The sequence below is a fragment of the Drosophila grimshawi genome, unplaced genomic scaffold (assembly GCF_018153295.1).
Source record: "Drosophila grimshawi isolate 15287-2541.00 unplaced genomic scaffold, ASM1815329v1 contig_44, whole genome shotgun sequence".
In the NCBI taxonomy this organism is placed as follows: domain Eukaryota; kingdom Metazoa; phylum Arthropoda; class Insecta; order Diptera; family Drosophilidae; genus Drosophila; species Drosophila grimshawi.
This window is the reverse complement of record NW_025063240.1, coordinates 17283244-17301900: the sequence shown is the minus strand read 5'-3', so window position 1 is coordinate 17301900 and position 18657 is coordinate 17283244. Positions and strand designations below refer to the sequence as shown.

The 18657-nt window shown below is 41.3% G+C and overlaps 2 protein-coding genes across 5 annotated transcripts in view; both read right to left on the bottom strand.

The window, feature by feature from the left end:
* LOC6557069 (FH1/FH2 domain-containing protein 3) overlaps positions 1–17354 on the bottom strand; it is a 42001-nt gene extending 24647 nt beyond the window's left edge. The window contains exons 1-4 of one of the 4 annotated variants that reach the window (XM_032737309.2): positions 17319–17354; positions 12361–12411; positions 8715–12298; positions 8514–8589 (exon numbers count right to left, since the gene is read on the bottom strand). In XM_032737309.2, coding sequence (XP_032593200.2) covers positions 8514–8589; positions 8715–12298; positions 12361–12411; positions 17319–17339 — 3732 coding nt within the window. In that variant the 5' untranslated portion in view covers positions 17340–17354. Of the gene's footprint in view, positions 1–8513; positions 8590–8714; positions 12299–12360; positions 12412–17318 lie in introns of those variants that run through there. The other 3 variants (XR_006246700.1, XM_043215415.1, XM_032737319.2) reach the window with 3 other exon arrangements.
* Positions 15243–16005, bottom strand: LOC6571686 (probable NOT transcription complex subunit VIP2). The gene has a single exon (XM_001997829.3). It carries the CDS (start codon positions 15950–15952, stop codon positions 15335–15337), a length of 618 nt encoding a protein of 205 aa, XP_001997865.1. The 5' UTR covers positions 15953–16005; the 3' UTR covers positions 15243–15334.
* Positions 17355–18657: the final 1303 nt, after the last annotated feature.

Below are 18657 nucleotides of genomic sequence, written 5' to 3'. Positions count from 1 at the left end.
TGTGTGTGTGTGTGTGTCTGAGTGTGTGACTAATATTTTGATTGCAGTGGGCCACAAGACTTGGCCACGACTCGACGCTTGTGCAATCCAAATGACAGCCGCAACAATAACAAAAACAGCAGGGACAACAAGCATAACCAAAGATAATCATCGCAATAATAATAAGGCAAAAAACAAAATCTTTTTTTTTTTTGGCAGTCACAGAAATATGGTCGAAAACTACCGGGTAAATGACCCACATTTCATTTTCTCGAAGCACCCCCCGCCACCCATTTTGTACAACATAGTTGTTTGTGTGTGTGACAGTTTTCATTTCAAATTTGGGACTGCCGTTCAATATTTCAAATTTTTAAAATTTTTAATTTTATTTATAGGATTTAGCTGGTGTATTTTTAAATCTATTTGATATGACGAAATCATCGTGCGTTAATTATACGAAACGTTGTCGCTTGTTTGCACAAATGTGCTAGCCAAGAAAATAGTCAAATAAATGCTCTCAAATATTTAGTTTAGTCATGGCTTATGGGCTGCTTTCAGCTGCAAGCCACATTTGCATAACAATAAAAGATCCGAGCGCATTTCTTTATAATTTGTTGGCCTAATGAGCAAACCTACAAGAAAAGGCAAAAAAAAAAAAAACACGACACGAGCCCAGCTAACATCACTTAATAGTTATAGTCTAATAAACAATGCCTTTTTAACTGTCTACTCTTCTTCTTATTGGGGTTTTCTGTTAGTTTGAGCGTGTTTTCACTTTAGCCATGATAAATTGCACATGTTTATTGTTGTTGCGCGTTGACTGTTGATTGCTGGTTGTTCGCTGTTGGTATTTTCATTTCGATTGCATCTTCAAAAGTTTTCAAAAATAAATATATAAAAAAAAAAAAAAAACAGCAGCATTGCATTTTCAAACATAAATCAAACGCTGACGACTCATAATGCATACACAATTTATTTATTGAATTTTATGATAAATATTTAAAGACCAGCTTGGCCAAATGGCTCGATTGGTCAGGCGTCTAATCGTGGCGTTAATATTATGCAGATTTCATGCAGCCAGCTTAAAATGTTGCAAAGCGTTTTTTCTCCACTTTTTTTTCTGTTTTTTGATAAATTGCCACTGCTTGTGGGGTTTTCTCTTGCCACTTTGGAGGAGCTGTCCAGAGTGGCAAAATGTGTTGCAATTTGTACGGCACGTTGTACGGTGCAAGATTGGTGTTTGGCCCGTTTGGCACCCTGACAGCTGCCACTTGATTATGGCCGTTTAATTATGGCCTGGCCCACGTTCGCAAGGTCAAGTTGAGTTTGATTGATTTGAAATGCTATTTCATCTTTACAGAAATAGTTACAGAAAGTTTCAATGCATCGTGAAGTTAACAAGAGGCAGCTCTCAGTTTAACAAAAGGACTCTTGAATAAACACAAGCTAATATAAATTCATACAAAAGAAACAACAACAAAAAAGTAAGCAAATATTTGCATTTCTTTTTGTTGAGTTGAACTGAAGTTTATTTCTGGCTTCAAGGTCGCAACAATTTCGTAAAGTTGATCAGTAAACGTAATTTCCATTATATACCCTGATGCTGTCATAATCCAATACTCGATACTCACTTTAATAATTTGTATTGTTTTTTTTTCTTTTCATGAGTAGCAAGGAAAGAAAAAAAAACCGCAAATCGTTTTGAAATCACTGCCTTGATTGCTCCACAGAAACCAAGACAGTTTTTGTTTTTTGAGGCCAAAAGATGAGCAAGGAATCAAACTTAAAATAACCTCAGCATATTATATATATGAACTTATCGATTTGATTGTTTTTGTGTGGATTGTGTGGACTTTTTTACATGCGACAACTTCGTTTAACTTAATTGTTTTTACAGTCAATTTTCTTGCCGTAAACTTTTTTATGGCCGCACAATCAAACTGCTTTGCGTTTTTTATGGACCCCTTCGGTTACAGCAGCGACAACAACAACTATGAATATAAAATCGACTATTATTACTACTATTGAAATTCATTGACGAAGCATTTTTAACTACCGATAAAAATCACAGGAAATTTGTTGAAATTCACTGATTAGCCGAGCTGTCAGTGTCATGTTATCACTTCATTAGTCCAAGATGAGCTGCACTCAGAAATCTTGAAGAATTCTAAGTATAAATTGGAGTTAAAACTAAGAAGTTAATACTCAAAATCCATGTAATTCAAATAGTTACAAAGCTCCATGAAAACTAAGATTCTTGATTAAAATATTTTCTTGTATTTGGTTGATACTTTAAATGAACTAATTCTTAAAAGAAACATTAAAAAAATCTTATAAATATTTATTGATTTTTGTATGTACTATTATTTTGTATAAAATCGATTGTATTGATTAAAAATCGTTGTTGCTCATAAAGAACATAACGTTCTCAGCGTGAATTGAAGTATTTATAGCTCAGAATAAAGAGAATTGAGAGCATTTCTTAACACCGACAAATCAGCCAAAAATCAACAACTATTATAACCAGAACAGCCCTAGGCCAAACTTGACCCATTTTATGAATTAGGTGCAAATGAGCTGATAGGCAAAAAATCAACAAAAAATATATATATACGAGTATGAATGTTAAAGCTAAACAAGAACTAGAAATTGGCGATCTATGGCTAACGAAAGTAAAAGAAAAATCGCGTGTAGCTGATGAGAAATCAATAAACTGCTTTTCATGTTAATTTTTTTTTTTTTGAGTCGCAAAAGCCTTCGTGCTAGTTGGTTATTTTTTTTTCAAGCGAATAGATGTAAATATAGCTGTACATGGCGAGTGCTTTGCTTTGGTGGCGTGCAACAAACAACTGACCCAAATAATATTTTAGCAGGGCTGTGAAAGAAAGGCAACCACTTTTTCATGGCATTTGTTGCTGTTGGGCGTAGTTTCAATACTAACACTTTCATTGTACAGTTTGCGGTTGTCGTTGGCTTTATCTGCAAGTGGCCAAGTGCGATATGCATACGTCTATATATATATTTTTTTTTCTATTATATATAATATAATATATAATGCCTGCACAAAGGTGAAGTACGGTAAAAAAAACGCCAAAAAAAAAAGACAAATTACTCACTAATGTGCATTGTTAGCTAATGTGGCAAAATGAGTGTGTGAGTGTTGGCCAGGCTAAGAGACTGTATTATGATTATTACTATTCGCAGATTAGTGGCGAGTGAGTCTTATATAATCTCTTAAGTTTTCCCACGCGTACTCGAGGCATAAATCAGCTTAAAAATTAAACGCACAAAAGCTACAAAGTTCGTCATTCAACTTAATTTGACAGTAAGTCGAGAATTATAATTAGCTGTCAAGAGGGCAGTTAGAGTGAATTAGAGATCAGAATACGCCTCACCTTGACTTTGACAGCAAACAAGAACCACACTCGCAACACAAGCACACACAACAAGTCAGAGCTAAAGTAACAAACTCAGTTGAGAGATAAGCGCCCCAAAGATAACGCAAAAACTAACCGAACAAAAGTATGCAAAAAGAGAACACAAACGAGAATAAGAAAAAAATCACCAGTTGTGAAATACTTAATAATGCTGCACACTTTGAGAGAGCAGCGAAGTCTTTTATTTTATTTTATTTTATTTATTTTTTGTTCTGTTTTCTTTTTTAGGTTCAGCTAAGCACTAAGTAAGCCAAGTGCTGTACGCTGTTCTTAGTCTCCCCTCCCCCTACCCTCTTGCACTTTGCACAATTAAAAAATTGGATTAGCGCTGCAGAAGCCAAGAAAGCAAAATAAATAAAACAGACCAACAGTTGAATAGTTGGCGGCTTCTTCTTCTTTTTGTGGATGCCTTTTGCAGCTGAAGCTGAAGCTGTATCTGAATCTGTAGCTGAAGTGTGGTTGTCTCTGTTGGCACATCAGCAGCACAGTCTGCGTCGCTGCCAGCGTCTGGGCAAAGATTACGCTGACAGATAATTAAAATTGTAACTACGTTTTGGGTGCAGTCGCTGACAGAAGTATGTGCACAAGCCGAGCAACCGATAAGTCGAAGGTACCCATTTAGAATTACTATATAACTTGTACATTTCTAGTATATTTTATATACAGAATATATATAATTAGATTTTTTTCACTGAAATAATTAAATATATTGAAGTCTACTTTGACTAAACCAACAGTCAAATTGCAAATGCTTGATAATCTATATACATTTTTTTCAGATTAATTAAGTCATAAAAAGAAAGATTATTTTAAATTGAATTTAAAAGTAAATTTAGTTCAAGTTAAGTTATCAAAATGTTGATCGCATAAAATCGAGTGACATACTGCCTTGAGCGACTGTAAAATACGGTTGCTGCTCGCTTAAAGTGTGTTTGTGTTTATAACTAAATAGAAGAGCTTTTTTAGTGACAGGTACTACGTACTTAGCGCAACAGCGTTCAAATGACGTTCACACTCTACCCTTTACCCTCCTCTTTCGCTATTTCTCTCTCTGGATAGCTTTTTTGTTTTGTTTTTATTCGCCATTATAAATTCCATAGCATTATTTGAACGTTAAAGTACGTAAAAGCAGGCAGATTTGCGCTCAGTGAGAAAAACTTCTACGCTGAGCTTCATGCTAATTGGAAAGACAGGCGACGGTATTTGGAGCAAAGTTTGCGCTTCTTTCTGTGATCAAATGAAGGTTCAAATTTTAGTAGGTTACGAGGCGAGAACAGATGCACTTTGTACTTGGCAATTGCAAAATGCAAAACTTTCCCAGCCACAAAAAATGAGATAGACAGAGAAAGAGAGATAGAGAGACGACTAAAGTGTTTGCAGCCGTAGGCAAGCCGCAATTTGGTTAATGGGTGAAAATAAATAATATTTTCTTGGTGCTCCCAAATCAGGAAAAAAAAAAAGATTTGCTTCCTTGTTGCTTTAACAACAACAACAACAAAAGAAGGAAGAGCAGGCAAGCGAAGAGCAGGAAACGGAGACTTGCAAGTCTTATTGCGAGATTTATTTGCACAATTCCGGTTTCTGGTAATTTTTTTTCGTTTTGTCCGTTTCATTTCAATTTTTTTGTTCACTCTTTCTCCTCTACTCCTGCAGAACGAACCTTTAATAGAGCTTCAATAGAGCGAGCGAGCAGGTGAGGGAGAGAGAGTGAGTGAGAGGGAGCGAGTGCATATGATAACAAGGCGAATGAGTTGACAAGAAGGAATCGCAAAGAAAACAACGACTAAAATCGATGACAGCTGTTTAAAACTGTCTCTTCTTCTTCAGCGACCTGTTCTTCTTCTTCTTGTCTTTGTTTTTTTCGCTTTCAGTGAAGAACTTTTGACACTGAGTTTTGAGCTTTGTGGCAGCTCCGTCTTCAAGTGTCGCCCACAGTGAAGCATTATAAATAAAGTCTTTAAACTTTAAGCACTTGAAAAACTATTCGCTTATTATTGTGATTGTCTTTTTTTTGCCCATTGACACTGACACAGTGACACGCAAAAAAAATCAATATTAAAATAAATTGCAATTAAAGATTTCAGCTGCTAATGTTGTTGACCAAATAGTGCCATACATATTTTATTTAATTTGTTGCCAGCAACATTTAAATCTTTGGCAGCGCTTTTTCATTTTATTTATTTTTTTACATTCACACGGTTAATTACCAATTTTTAAATTTGTGCTAGCAACTGAAGCAGTTTCAATAATTATTATGAACGTTGCCAATGACAGCCAGCAATGACAACAAGGAAGGAAACACACACAAAACACAGTAAAACAGGCGAGAGCGCGACGCGCGCAGCTGAGCGACTCGACACGACACTTACGACGCTACTCGAGACGAATGTTTGTCCAAACATGAGCGCGCTCGGCCATCAACTGAAAGCCACAAAATTGTCGTATAAGCTTATGGGGTCCCCACGCGACGACGAAGCGTTGAAAAATACAAGAAGAATAAGTGGAGAGCGAGCAAGACGTAAGGTGCTGCTGGTGGTGACTATAAACCCGCTCACTACGTTACGTTAGGCTGCTTGAGGCAGGTTGGAACGTTTGTCTTGTTTAGCTAGACTGTGGTGAATTTAACATTGCGTGTCTCTCGCTCTCGCTCTCCCTCTCTCTCTTTGTCTCTCTGTATTGCGTGTATTGTGGTCAGGTGAGTATGCGTTCGCTGCACCTACTCTAATAAGTGGTTCGCTGTGCTGTTTTTTTTTTGATTGAACGTGCAAAGCTAGTGCAACTGGGTAGCTCAGCCAGGCAACCTCTCTCTATAAATAGCTCAGAGTTAGCCAAAGAGGCGCGTGTGCCACAATTTAGTTTTATCGTTGATTGAGCGTTAGCCTATCATTAGCTGGACATTTGGCCCTCGCTTCAGCTATTTACTGCATGTGCTGCATATGTCCAAGTGAAGCCATTGAATTCCAATTGGGTTCACATTTCCATACAGCTGTGTTGTTCTTAATGGTTATTGAGTGAGGGCGTGGTGAGTTTACAAACTAAAAGGTGTGTGAGGGATTAGGAGAGGGGGCGATATGATATGCAAGTAAATTAGTACGAAATTCGATATGGGAAATTAAGATGGAGTAAACAAATACGTTAAATCACATGTAATATATGTTAATTTATTTTAAATATAAACAAATGTGAGCAATTGACTTTAATTTATTAAATACTGCTTTATCAGTTCATATTAAAAAATGTACTGTGGGAATTTCCAATCATAAACGAATTTAAGATTCACCATAAATGAAGATATAAACGAATGCGTATTGGTATTTATTTGCTCATAACTGATAATAGTACTTTGTAGGGTACAAAATAGCCTTGAGTATCAGCATCGAAAAAAGTTCAAAAGTGACTCACACAGAAAAAAGAAGAGTACAGAGAGAGAGAGAGAGAGAGAGGGAAAGAGAACAGACGCTGAGACAAACTCTTATGGCTGGTTGATGTCATTAACAGGCAATTGCCTGCCTTACACACGAATACATTATATTTTTATTTTCATCTATTTATTTTGTTTGCAATTGGCATTGGCAGCAGTGAAATGAACAAAATGTCTTTTATATTGTAATTTGAGTTTTTGGCTTTTACGCATCAATGCTAAATGGCTATTTTCGGCTCTATGATTTGTATGACTAATCAGCCGAAGAAAAGGGCGGGGGAGGGGTAGCTTATACGTTCTGTGTGATGTTAAGTTGAATGCACTGTCGATTATCTTGTTTTATGTACGGCGAGTGTTTTTATGGTCGCATTGGTCGCACAAAGTCAACAATTGCACAAGAGCGTAAATAAAATAAATATTTGCAAGCGATTCGAAGCTTTTCTTTTGTTTTTCGTTTCGTTTTTGTTTTCGCCGCCAAGACGAACTTAATGAAGTGCTTTTGCTGTCGGCGCCGCTATCAATGTCAGCGTCGGCGCTAACCTTTGTCGGCTTTACAGTTAAAGCTCAGCTCGTCTCTTACACGATTTGGTCTTTATGTGCATGCTAATTGCTTTATGACCCATTTCAGTCACAACTTTGACGCCCTCGAAAGTGGAGCGCCGCAAGAACATCAGAATATGAGAACACAATTCGAAATAAAAGTCGCTGCATGTAATTAAGATATTCGTTGTTGTATTTTTAACTTCTTCCGCATTTCGTGCTGCGCTTTGTCAGCATCCTGCTCAATGTGAGTCACACGAGCGAAGACGAAATCTCGCCAAATATGCTGATGGAGCATCAGCGATAGCATTTTGGGTGTGTGTGTGTGTCTTTCTCGACGTGCCCCTTTTGCAACAAGCCCTTTCCACAAGCAGCCACATATTTCCCATATCCTACCTATCGCCGAAAGCTTAACGCCCCAGCTGCATTTTGAGCGATATTTGAAGGCAATGAAAGCTCACCTGAAATTCGCATGCACTACTTCTAGTGGAAGGGTTCTCCATAGAAGAAATACTTGTTATTATTATGACTAAATTTATAAGTTCTAGTTGACAAACGACACAAAAGATTAATGAGTTAAATTTATGAATCACTAAATAAAATAAAATTATATGTGTGTGGCAATAAATTGAATACAATTAGTTATATTCAAGTTTAATTTATGGATTTTCAGTTAAATACAATTTTTAGATGTGTGGACATAAATTAAATATAACAAGTCTATCTTTAATCATTGTAATGCACTGACTTTCAAATGTTTATATTTTCAAAGAACACTTTTAAATAAATAAAACTAATCTATATTATTAAAAAATGTTACCATAAATATCTTAATTCCAGTTCTGCAAGGGACTGCACTATTCAATATAATTGAAAACCCACTCAAAGTGCTCATTTTGAAAAAGTGACAAACCGGAAGACATAGCTAATATGCTCGCACGCCAGTTAGGGTGTTAATACATTGGTAAATAAACACAAGCGTGGGCGTCTTTGGCGACGAGCAGTCGATAACGTAACGAGCCGGGCAGGTTGCCAAAATTGTTGCAATACGCTGAGGGTGTGTGCGAGCACACGAGTGCAACAGAGAGGGAAATACATATATAAGAAAAATGAGAAAAACAAATAATGCCACTTACCCTGCGCTGCTGCGGCTGCTGCTTCTGCTGCTCATAAAAGTTGCTGTTGCTGCCATTCTCTAGCCATTCCACATCGCTGCAAGATCAACAGAGAGAGAGATAGAGTAAAAGAGAGTCGAAACAACCACATGTTGAGCAAATTCACCACACAACAAACGAAAGCAAGAGAAATCTTGCTCTCGTTGCTCTCTTTGTACTCACCGCTGCATGCGCTGTATGACCGGCAGCTGAGCGGTGCTATCGTGAATGCGCACCTGATCCGGCGTAATCTCTTCGAGCAGAAACATATTCTTGCTCGCCAATGGCAGCGCCGACGCAGACGCATCGCTCTCCACGGCGCCGCTATAAAAGAGCGGACTGAGCGGTCGGCATGCGCCACCCAAAAGCTCATCGATATTCTGATGACGCGATATGAAAAGCTTATCGCCCACACGTGGTGGGTTATATGAATAGCGTGGTGGCGGCGCTGGCGCTGACGTCGACTGCGACTGCGACTGCGACGGCGGCATTGCCATTTGAACTTTTGACATTGGAATGTTATCGTAGGGCGATTCGCAGAGCTTTTGCTGGGGCTCCACTGGCACTGGGCTGGCACATTGGCCCAGGGGAGGGGGACGCACCGAGTATGTGAAATTGAAGGAGCTGTTCAGCAAATCTTGCTGATCCTCATGATCCACTTCGTCGGTGGCTGGTTGAGGCAGCTCCTTGTTCTTCGGTTCCTCGTCCAGCAGCCACCAGGCTCGCTCGCCCGACTCCCAATGCTTGATGATGCGTGGCGGTGGCGTTGGTGGCTTCACTGGCGGTGGCTCGTTCTCCTTCTCCTCCTGCCACCAGGCACGTTCCCCGCTCTCCACGCGCTGCACATTGAACAGCTTTTTGGCGGGTCCCGTTTGCCACCAGGGCGGGGCACTCTCGCCAGAGTGGCTAGAGGAGGAGCAGTTCTTGGCGCGTTCAGTGCTGCTGGGCAGCTTTATGGTCACCTCCACATGTGGCTCATTGTTATTGACATCCTCGTGGTAGCCATTTTGTTTGGACTGCTGCTGCTGCTGCTCCTGTTGCTCCTGTTGCTCCTGTTGCTCCTCCAGCCACCAGGCATCCTGTTCCGGCGAGATGTGACTCCTGGGCATACGTTTAATCTCCTCGCTGTGCTCCGACTCCTGACCACATCCGTGGCCATTGATGAGATTTGCCTGATTCTCGTTGCTCTCGTCTAGATTATCATCCTTGCTGCTGCTCCACCAGCCACCTGTTCTGCTGTTCTGCTCCTCTGTCGCAGCACTCACATCCTCATGCTCATCATCCAGCGGATTGAGCGTTTCCTCCGCCAGGGTATCATCCTCGTCAGCAGTTGCATCCTGTCGCAGCCACCACGCGTGGTCATCACCCGAATCGATGTGCCTCAATCTGTAGGGCATCTCGCTGCGATTGTTGTAATCCAAAGCGGAGGCTGTATTTATTTGCAGACTTGTGTCCTGCCACCAGCTGGGCTCCTCGGTATCCGGGTCCTGTTCACGCGTCGTCAGACTCTCTGTCGTCGTTGTGGTGTCCTTGATGCCGTTGCTGGGACTCGTCGTCGTCGTGGTCGTCGTCGTTGTTGTCTCCTTGGGACAATGGGTGCTGGAACTGTTGTTGCTACTTGGGGGTATCGTTGTCGTTGTCGATATCGTTGTGCTTGGTGCTTGATGCATCCGCAAAGGATTCACCTCGCTCGTTTCGTTCGTTTGCGTGTCTAACGCTAGACTGATCTGTGTGCCGCTCAACGATGGCTGCATTTCGGCCTCGCTGCCGGCGCTGCTCTCGGAGCTTTCGAGGAAGATCGGCTCACTATTTGCGTCCGTCTGACGAGTGGCAAAAAAATTCGATACATCCGAGAGCTTCTTCAGACGCGATTGCTGCTGCTGCTGCTGATGTTGCTGATGCTGGTGCTTGGTCCGATTCAGTGAGTCAGTGGAGGCTTCGGTCTTGTGGCTATTTTGGTGTTCCTCATTTAATTGGCTGTCACCTGCCTGACTGCTGACCTTCGCCTCTGTTTCTCTCTCTCTCTCTCGCTCTGCCTCTGCCTCGGCCTCTGTCTCTGCCACTGCTTTATCTTTATCTTTATCGTTCTGCCTCTCTTTGTGCTTCTCTTTCTGTTGACTGCCGTTGACTGTGGCCTTTTTCTTGCTCTGCTTTTTACTGCTCTTGCCCCGCTGCTCGCTGTCCGACGAGGAGCAGGCGGATGTCGTCGAGCAGCTGCTTCCTCCACTTGCCCCACTGCTGGGCGCGCAGGATTTGTGTGCTTTTAGCTGGCGATTGGCAGACGTTGTTGCCTTGCCATTTGTCAGCTTGTTTGTTTTGCGATTGGAGGCGTTGCTACCCTCGGAGCCAGCGCTGGGCGAGCGTTCCTGTTGCTGTTCCTCGGACTCGGCGCCGCTGCTGGGCGTGCGAGATTTCCTTGGCCGATCGGTGGGTCCCACATTCAGCGAGCTCTTGCGAAAGTCCTTGTTGGGCCAGGGCCACTTGGCCAAGGAGCTGCTCGAATTGGAGCCACTGTTGCAGGTCTTGCCGGGCGAATCGGCTTTGCTGGGCGCAGCTGGTGGCTTGTTGACCAGATTCTCCACGGATGATTGGCGGGAATTGAGACGCACTGCTTTCGGTGGTGACAGCTTGGACTTGTTGCTGCTGCTGTTGCTGGACTTGGAGTTGGCGACACTGACCAAAGCAGAACCATTGCTCTTGGCCGATGCTACCTCTTTGGTCTCCAAGCCGGGCGTGGATTTGGGTGAACAGCTGGCAACACTTGCATTACTCCGCGGTGAAGTCACCTCTTTGGCCTCCAGGCTAGGTGTGCCTGACTTGGGTGAATTGCTGTTGGATTGGGAGCTGGCATTGTAGCGCAGGTTGCTTATCCGATCCCTGTGGCTGTAGGTGGAACTGATGCTGCTGCTGCCACCGGATCCGGCGCTGTAGCGCAAATAGCGTGTGGAGTCATCCAAGCGATCCGATTGCATCTCCTTCTCCAGCATCTGGCGGGGCTTCGTCGAGCGTTTGATGGTCTTCTCAATGGTCTTGGCAATGTCCACGCGACGTGTTCGCTGCACAGTGGTGCTGCCGGGCGGAGTGGGTGAGGTGGCACGTGTGACCACCACAACGGACACAAATGTTTCCTCCTCACCCGTTGGCTGCTCCAGCTGCGATTCCTGCTGCTCCTTTGGTTCCTCTTTGGTCAACTGCACCTCTGGTTCGTCCAGTTCCTTCTCCCGGCTCGCCTTGGCGCGGCTGGCAGTCCTGGCATGAAAATCACTGGTGGTCAAGTAGGAGATGGACTTGTCCAGCATGCTGTTGCTGCCACCACTGTTCAATCTTGCTCCGGCGGCATAGCGACTGTTGTAGCCATTTCTGGCGGTGCTGCTGCGATAGGTGGCGCCTCCCAGCTTACTTCTCGCGCTGTCCAGCACCGGACTGGGATCCCGTGACTTGGACTTGCCGCGATTCGTGTGCTCCAGCGCCACCGGACTGGGATCCCGCGAGCGTCCGTATTTAGTGCCGCCCGTTCCCAGCTTGCTGCTTGCGGCGCCCGTGTAACGCTTGATGGGACTGCTCCGATCAGCGGAACTGCTGGCATCTTTGGCATCCGTCTTGGCAGTGCAGCCATAGCGACTCACATAGCTGGTGACTGGCGTAGCGGGTGGATCACGCTTTATGCGATAGGTGCCGCCCGAGAAGGAGGGCCGATAGGCGCTGGGCGTGGCCAATGAAGTGTAGCGGGAGGTGGAACCACTGCCCAAATCACCCCCTAGTGTATACTGCAAAAAGATAGGGTATCAATTGGGATTACTTTTGCGAGAGATGAGAGATTAGCACTCACAGTCGAACTGGCCGGTTTGTAGGCACTGCCCAAGTTCGATTTCCAGGGTGTCTGCAATATAAATTGGAATAATCTATTAAATGGTATATAAAAGAAGTCAATCAAGAAGGAAGTCAATTAAAAAATGTCTAATCCGGCTTAGTTTTATTGTATCTAAATAAGAAAATAATTTTTATTTAGTTTTATTATATCTCAATAAGAAAATAACTTTTATATAAAATAGCAATAAAGAAGTCAATTAATAAATTAAGAAATAATTCTCTAAATCTGTTTAGTTGTATTAAATCTCAATAAGAAAATAACTTTTTAAACAATAAAATCTGAGTGATTTGCATAAATATAAATTAAGAGATTTTGTAACAGATGTTTCAGATATAATTCTAAAAGATTTTTTTAATGATTGTTTATGAAATGATTTCATTTTAATCCATCGTAAAAAAGCAACTCAATAAACAGAATTTGGTGATTTTGGTTGTATTCGATTCAAGTGTCTCAATTGATAACTGGAATCAAATGAAAACTAAATTCAAATCAATTAAAGTGTACTTGATGTGCTGCATATTTGCAAAGCACTTTAAAGTAAAGTTGAATTTTGATTGATTGATGCACTTTGGAGCATTGTGTTCATTGAGAGATGCGTTCGACAATTATTCGCACACATTTTATCATCTGCAACAGACACAGAATGCTGCAGCAGCCGCAGAGGCTGGGGCAACAAATCACAGACACATCAACACCAACGAGCACACAAGAAAATTATCTTCTGCTCCCCACTTGGGTCACCTTCCCCTTTGGGCAAGGGAGCAGGCCCCCATCTCTCTCATTTGGGGCTGCTTTGAACTCGCCTGTGGCATTCGAATTTCTTTTTGGCTTTCGCTGCGTTGTATTTCAATTTCAAATTCAATTTCAGCTTCAATTAAATGGCGCTGTTGCATACATTTTTCAATTAATTTGGACGTGTAAACAGATTCATTTCGATTATTTCAACATCTGCGCTCTAATCGCGGACAGCGCACATCGCATTAGACAATTTCTGGGGCATATAGCAAATATATCATACATTCTATGTTGCACGGGGAACTACGAAAAGGGGCAACTCTATGTCCATTAATCAGACAGCCAGACATTAATAAATAATTATCAAAGCAGGACTTCTTAATCTCTATATAAGATCTGTATTTAAATGTTGGAATCGCGATTTTGTCTTGCTTTTCATGCTAAAATGATACACTCAAAAAATTACCCATAACTTTGTCAAAAACTTTAGCTTTTTATCATGATTTGACCTCTAGATTAATCCTACGTTTAAAGTTGAAAACGTGTTTCTGACTAGATTTCCATGTTAGAATTATACCCTGTGAAATTGGCTACCGGGTATGGTCAAACTTTCATCAGATATTAATTTGTTGGAAGTGAGCAGATTTTCAAAAATTGAATATTTTTGCTCACTAGAATTATACTTGGCAACTCATTTTGCATTCATTAATTTATTAAAATATTTGAAAACCAATGAAAGACAACAAAGCTGCCAAGCCAAATGCATATAATGAAAGATTGTTAAATAGATGAAGTCATAAAAAAGTTCAAGAAATACCTATGAAAATACCAGAGAGTATCGGAAGACCAATGAAAATACAGATCGAGATGCACAAAGTGGCAATAAAATCCACGATTTACATAGTAAAATGCGGAATTCTAAGATGCAAGAAATTCCATGACTTGATGATGATGATGATGATGATGATTACTGGTGGAGCTGTCCCAAGTGGAGCTCAACGCTGGCGCCACGCGGCTGCCACACGCCACAAAACACCGAATGACATGTATCATAAAAAAATGCATATATTGGCTGCAGTGCAGCCTAAGTAGCCTAGGACCGCCCAGCTTGTAAGAAGGGGCAGGGATTGGAGGAGCAGAGTTAATTGTTTTCGCTCAGCGAAATGGAATGCCAAACACAAATAGCACAACAATGTGCAAGGCAAGCAGCCAAAACCAATGTGGGGGATGAGGAGATAAAGAGATGAGGCAGCTGATGAAGATTTCCATGTGTGTACTTTGAGTGCCCACTCCAGAATGCCTATATCTCTATACCTATCTCTATCTATATCTATATATCTCTCTCTCTCTCTCTCTCTGTTGCTCTCTATTGCCTCGGTCTCTGACAGCGTTATTATGTGGACTCAATTAGGCGATGCCTATTCGGCACTAACAGGCACTATAAAGCCAGCCCTGTCTTTCAGTTGGCAATGTCTATAAAAAAAAATCAGACCCGGCAAATGCTTCAAATGCATTTAGCAAATGCGGCCCGTAAACCACCCAAACAACCCACATGTTGAGATGGGCAACAAAAAATCAAATTACTCGCGAAAATCAGATTCGCGTGCCGCCAGATAAATGATTTATATATACATATGTATATATATATATATACATATATATTTCTTTTTTAGATTATTTATAGTTTTTAGTGTCGTCGTCGTTGTCAAAAATACAAAACAAATGTGAGAAGCATAGAAATTTACAAGATGACAGAATGCGATTTGCATTCAGGCCAAATACCAAATATACTGTAACTATTTCTTCAAGATTTACTTAATAATATTATAATTAAATAAATATTTACTCTATATAGGCCATCCTTCTTGGCAATAAGGCATATTATCCAACTAAATCGTTGTGTAATTTCAAAAATGAAGCAAGAAACCCAACAAGAAGTGTTCAACAAATCCAACTGACTTGTGGGTTAGATGGACTAGCTGGAGAGCTACTACCGACAATGTGTGGAATACCCATAATAACAATAATGAAATGAAAATGTTTCGAATGCACTCAGTTCTGTGATTGTTTTAGTTTTTGTCATTATGTCCGATCGGCTAGCAAGATTAATGAAAGGCAAGTATATTTTGCTGGTGGACAATTAAACAAAACAAAAACAGAACAGCAATTTGAAAGGTTGCCAAACATTGACATCAAACTAGGGATATGTTCTCGGCAAGGGTAGCAGCAGGCCCAGATTCCGTGTTTCGGGCACAAATGGATCCCAAATGGGCGGCTTATGTGTGTGGTAATCCATCGCATCTCTCATGCCCCGCATGCCGAGCTCCAGGGCAGAGTGGGCGGAGCTGCAGCAGGCCGGCTGCTGTGTGAAGGGTCCATTGAAATGGATGTAGATGTCACCCTGACTGGCCAGATCCAGACCATACGTGGTCAGATCCTCGCCGGTGGCCAATCGCACATCATTCACCTGACTTCGATTCGCACGCAACTTGGCCGTCAAGCCCAGAATGCCAAAGATGTCCGTTAAAACGGAAGCTGACACACTTGGCCGACTCTCCTGGCAGATGACATCCGAGTGCTGGCCAAAGATATCCGTATATGTGGGCAGGCCGGGCAACTGATTGTGCATTTCGGGAAAGAGCCGATACTCCCAGTCACTGGCTGATGCTGGCACTGAGAGTGGCATGCATTGAATCTCTGTGGTTGCATCCGGCTCATCGCTTCTACTCTCGTTCTGCTGCTCTTCTTGACTCGCCTCGTTGTCGGCGGCAAGCAGCGGTTTTACCTTGCAACGTAATCGACGTCGTCGTGGCATTGTTGTTAACTTAAATTCAACTTTCAAATAGCATAGGAAAAACACACAACTGTTGTTGGCTTTCACATAGCCTTCCCTTCCCAACAATCCCAACAACACAAACAAATATCTAAAAATTCATGTATGGAATATTCACACTTTGTTAATTAATGAGGTGGTGCCTGGTATCCAACCCCTTTCACACCCAGCCCCAAGTCGACTAAGTTTCAGCTTTATGCGTCTCATAAATATTAACAACTTCCTTCTGGCCATAAAACTCCATAGCAGGAGCAGGCAAACTAGCAAACTAACAAACTAACAAACGACACAATAATAAAAAAAAATTACTTTTTTCACTTTTTCGTGCATTTTTAGAATTGTGCTCTCCAAAAATAGACTGCCTTCAATTTTGAGCTGGCAAACACTTCGAAGTGGAAACTTGTTGAGCACATTAACTGATCGGTTTTTGGGCGCAATCTTTAATTGATTTACAGCTGAAGAGTTTAGCGGGCACCAAAAGGCCGCATAAAGTCAACACAATTGACACGTTCGCTGGCCTGCTGCTAGATTTGTGTATAAAGCCAAAAAAAAAGCAGAAATTTATTGCCATAAAGCTAAGCGATTGCTTAAATTCACAAATATTCTATTGAGCAGTTCTCGAAACTAGTCAAAGTAGCACAAGTTCATTTATACAGATGTCTTTGTTCGCATAAGCCATAAATCTTACTTAATAACATGGGAAGACAAACCGTTTGCCATTTGAGAAAAAGACAAAAACACTTTTTAAAAGACCGCCCTCAACTAATTTGAATGGAATTCGGAACAATCGACTAACATACGAAAACTCAAACAAATATCAATTACCAAAATGTTCTGCAAAATGTTCGGCAGGCAAAAGTTTTTTGCAAATTGTTTATCATGGAACTGGGCCATTAACACTCAACTGAACTCGAACACCAAAAACCAACAACTAAGCAACTAAATGAGCCAAACAACAAAAGTTGGGAAAAACAAAGAAGTGCCCCAAAGGAAGAGCCAAATTTATAGATACAAATACATGTGTGTGTGTGTGTGTGTGTAGTGTGTGTAGTGTGTGTGTGTGTGTGTGTGTGTGTGTGTGTGTGTGTGTGTGTGTGTGTGTGTGTGTGTGTGTGTGGGTGGGTGTAGCGACGCAAACTAGAGGCTAAATAGATTGGCTACAGCAGCAATTAGACAACAAACAAAATTGAGAATTGCAAACAACGAAAAGAACTAGTGTAACAATTTAGATACACGAATGCAACAGATACACACACACACACACACACACACACACACACACACACACACACACACATGTATATGTAAATATAAAGAGTTTCAGATAGTTGGCATTAGGTTTACTTACATAACTGCGATAGGATGACATGTTGATTGCGTTATTTTGGCAAGTGTTTCACTCAGCAAATTGCGTTTTATTTTGTTCTTTTTTGTATTATTTTCTTCTTTTTTTTTTTGGTATTTTATTTTGTGTTAATTTTAACAATTGAACACATGTTCCTTGAGTAGATTTTTATAATATATTCTTTATTCTTTCACTTGTGCGATCACTTGAAATATTTCGCTTGTAATTCAATACGATTGATAAACACATAAAACTTATACACACACACACATATATATATATATATATATGTATATATTTATATATATATTCGTATATAGGCGGCAAATTAACTGCTGATGGCAATTAGACAAACGACAACGTTTCTTTTGGTTGCATCCACGGTGGCCGCTCAATTGCAATAGATGCAAAATAAATTAGATACATTTGCATTGGCGACAAAAGTGCCACAACGCGAGGCATCAGATACAGCGCAATTCAATGGATACATTTGCAGTACAACACACACACACACACACACACACATAGACAAACACACTTTGATTTCTCGACAAAAACGCAACTCAAACAAAAAGTTTTCCGTGCGTATTTTTGCACCGTTTCTGGGCTTGTGCCACTTTACATAATCCGCCGGCACGCAGCGTCTGCCGAGGAGCAGCAGCCGCAGGAGATGGAGGCGGCGGAGTCGCAGTTAGCTCTGGGATCATTTGAGAATGCAGCCGGCACATGCAAAGTCCGAGACTGAGACACAGCCTGTGGCAAATGCGACACGTCACGGTGCCTTTTATTTATGCGTTGATATTTTGTGCCTGTCGCTCCGATTTTTCTTTCTTTTTCTTTTTGTATTCCTCTTGCAACGCTTTTCTTTGTTTTGTGTGTGTTTTTTCCCGATATTGAGAAAAACTGTTGCTATTTATTTTTAAATTTAGCAAAAGACTAAAGTATTTGTCGCATGCGATCGCCGCGCGCGTTTCTATTTTTCTGGTGCGACTCGGCGCGTTGTCAAAGGAAAACTGCGCGTCGTTGGAAAATCTTGTGCTGAGATTTTCCCTTTGCGAGCGCGTGAAAAACTTTACGTGATTTTCGTGAGCTGTGCGTGTAGTATTTTGGGTGCCTCGAGAGAGATCGCAATCTCTCTCTCTCTCTCTCTCTCTCTCTCTCTGAGCATCATTTTATCTCTCTGTGCTCTGCGCCGTTTTAGTTTGGCTCGTTGCGTTTAGTAAATTGCAATAATGAAATAAATAATATAAGAATTGCCTCCTTTTTTTGTTTTGTATATAGCCACGCGTATATCTGGCAGAAATCGGGCGAACGCCACTATATGTATATAGCGGGTCAGCAG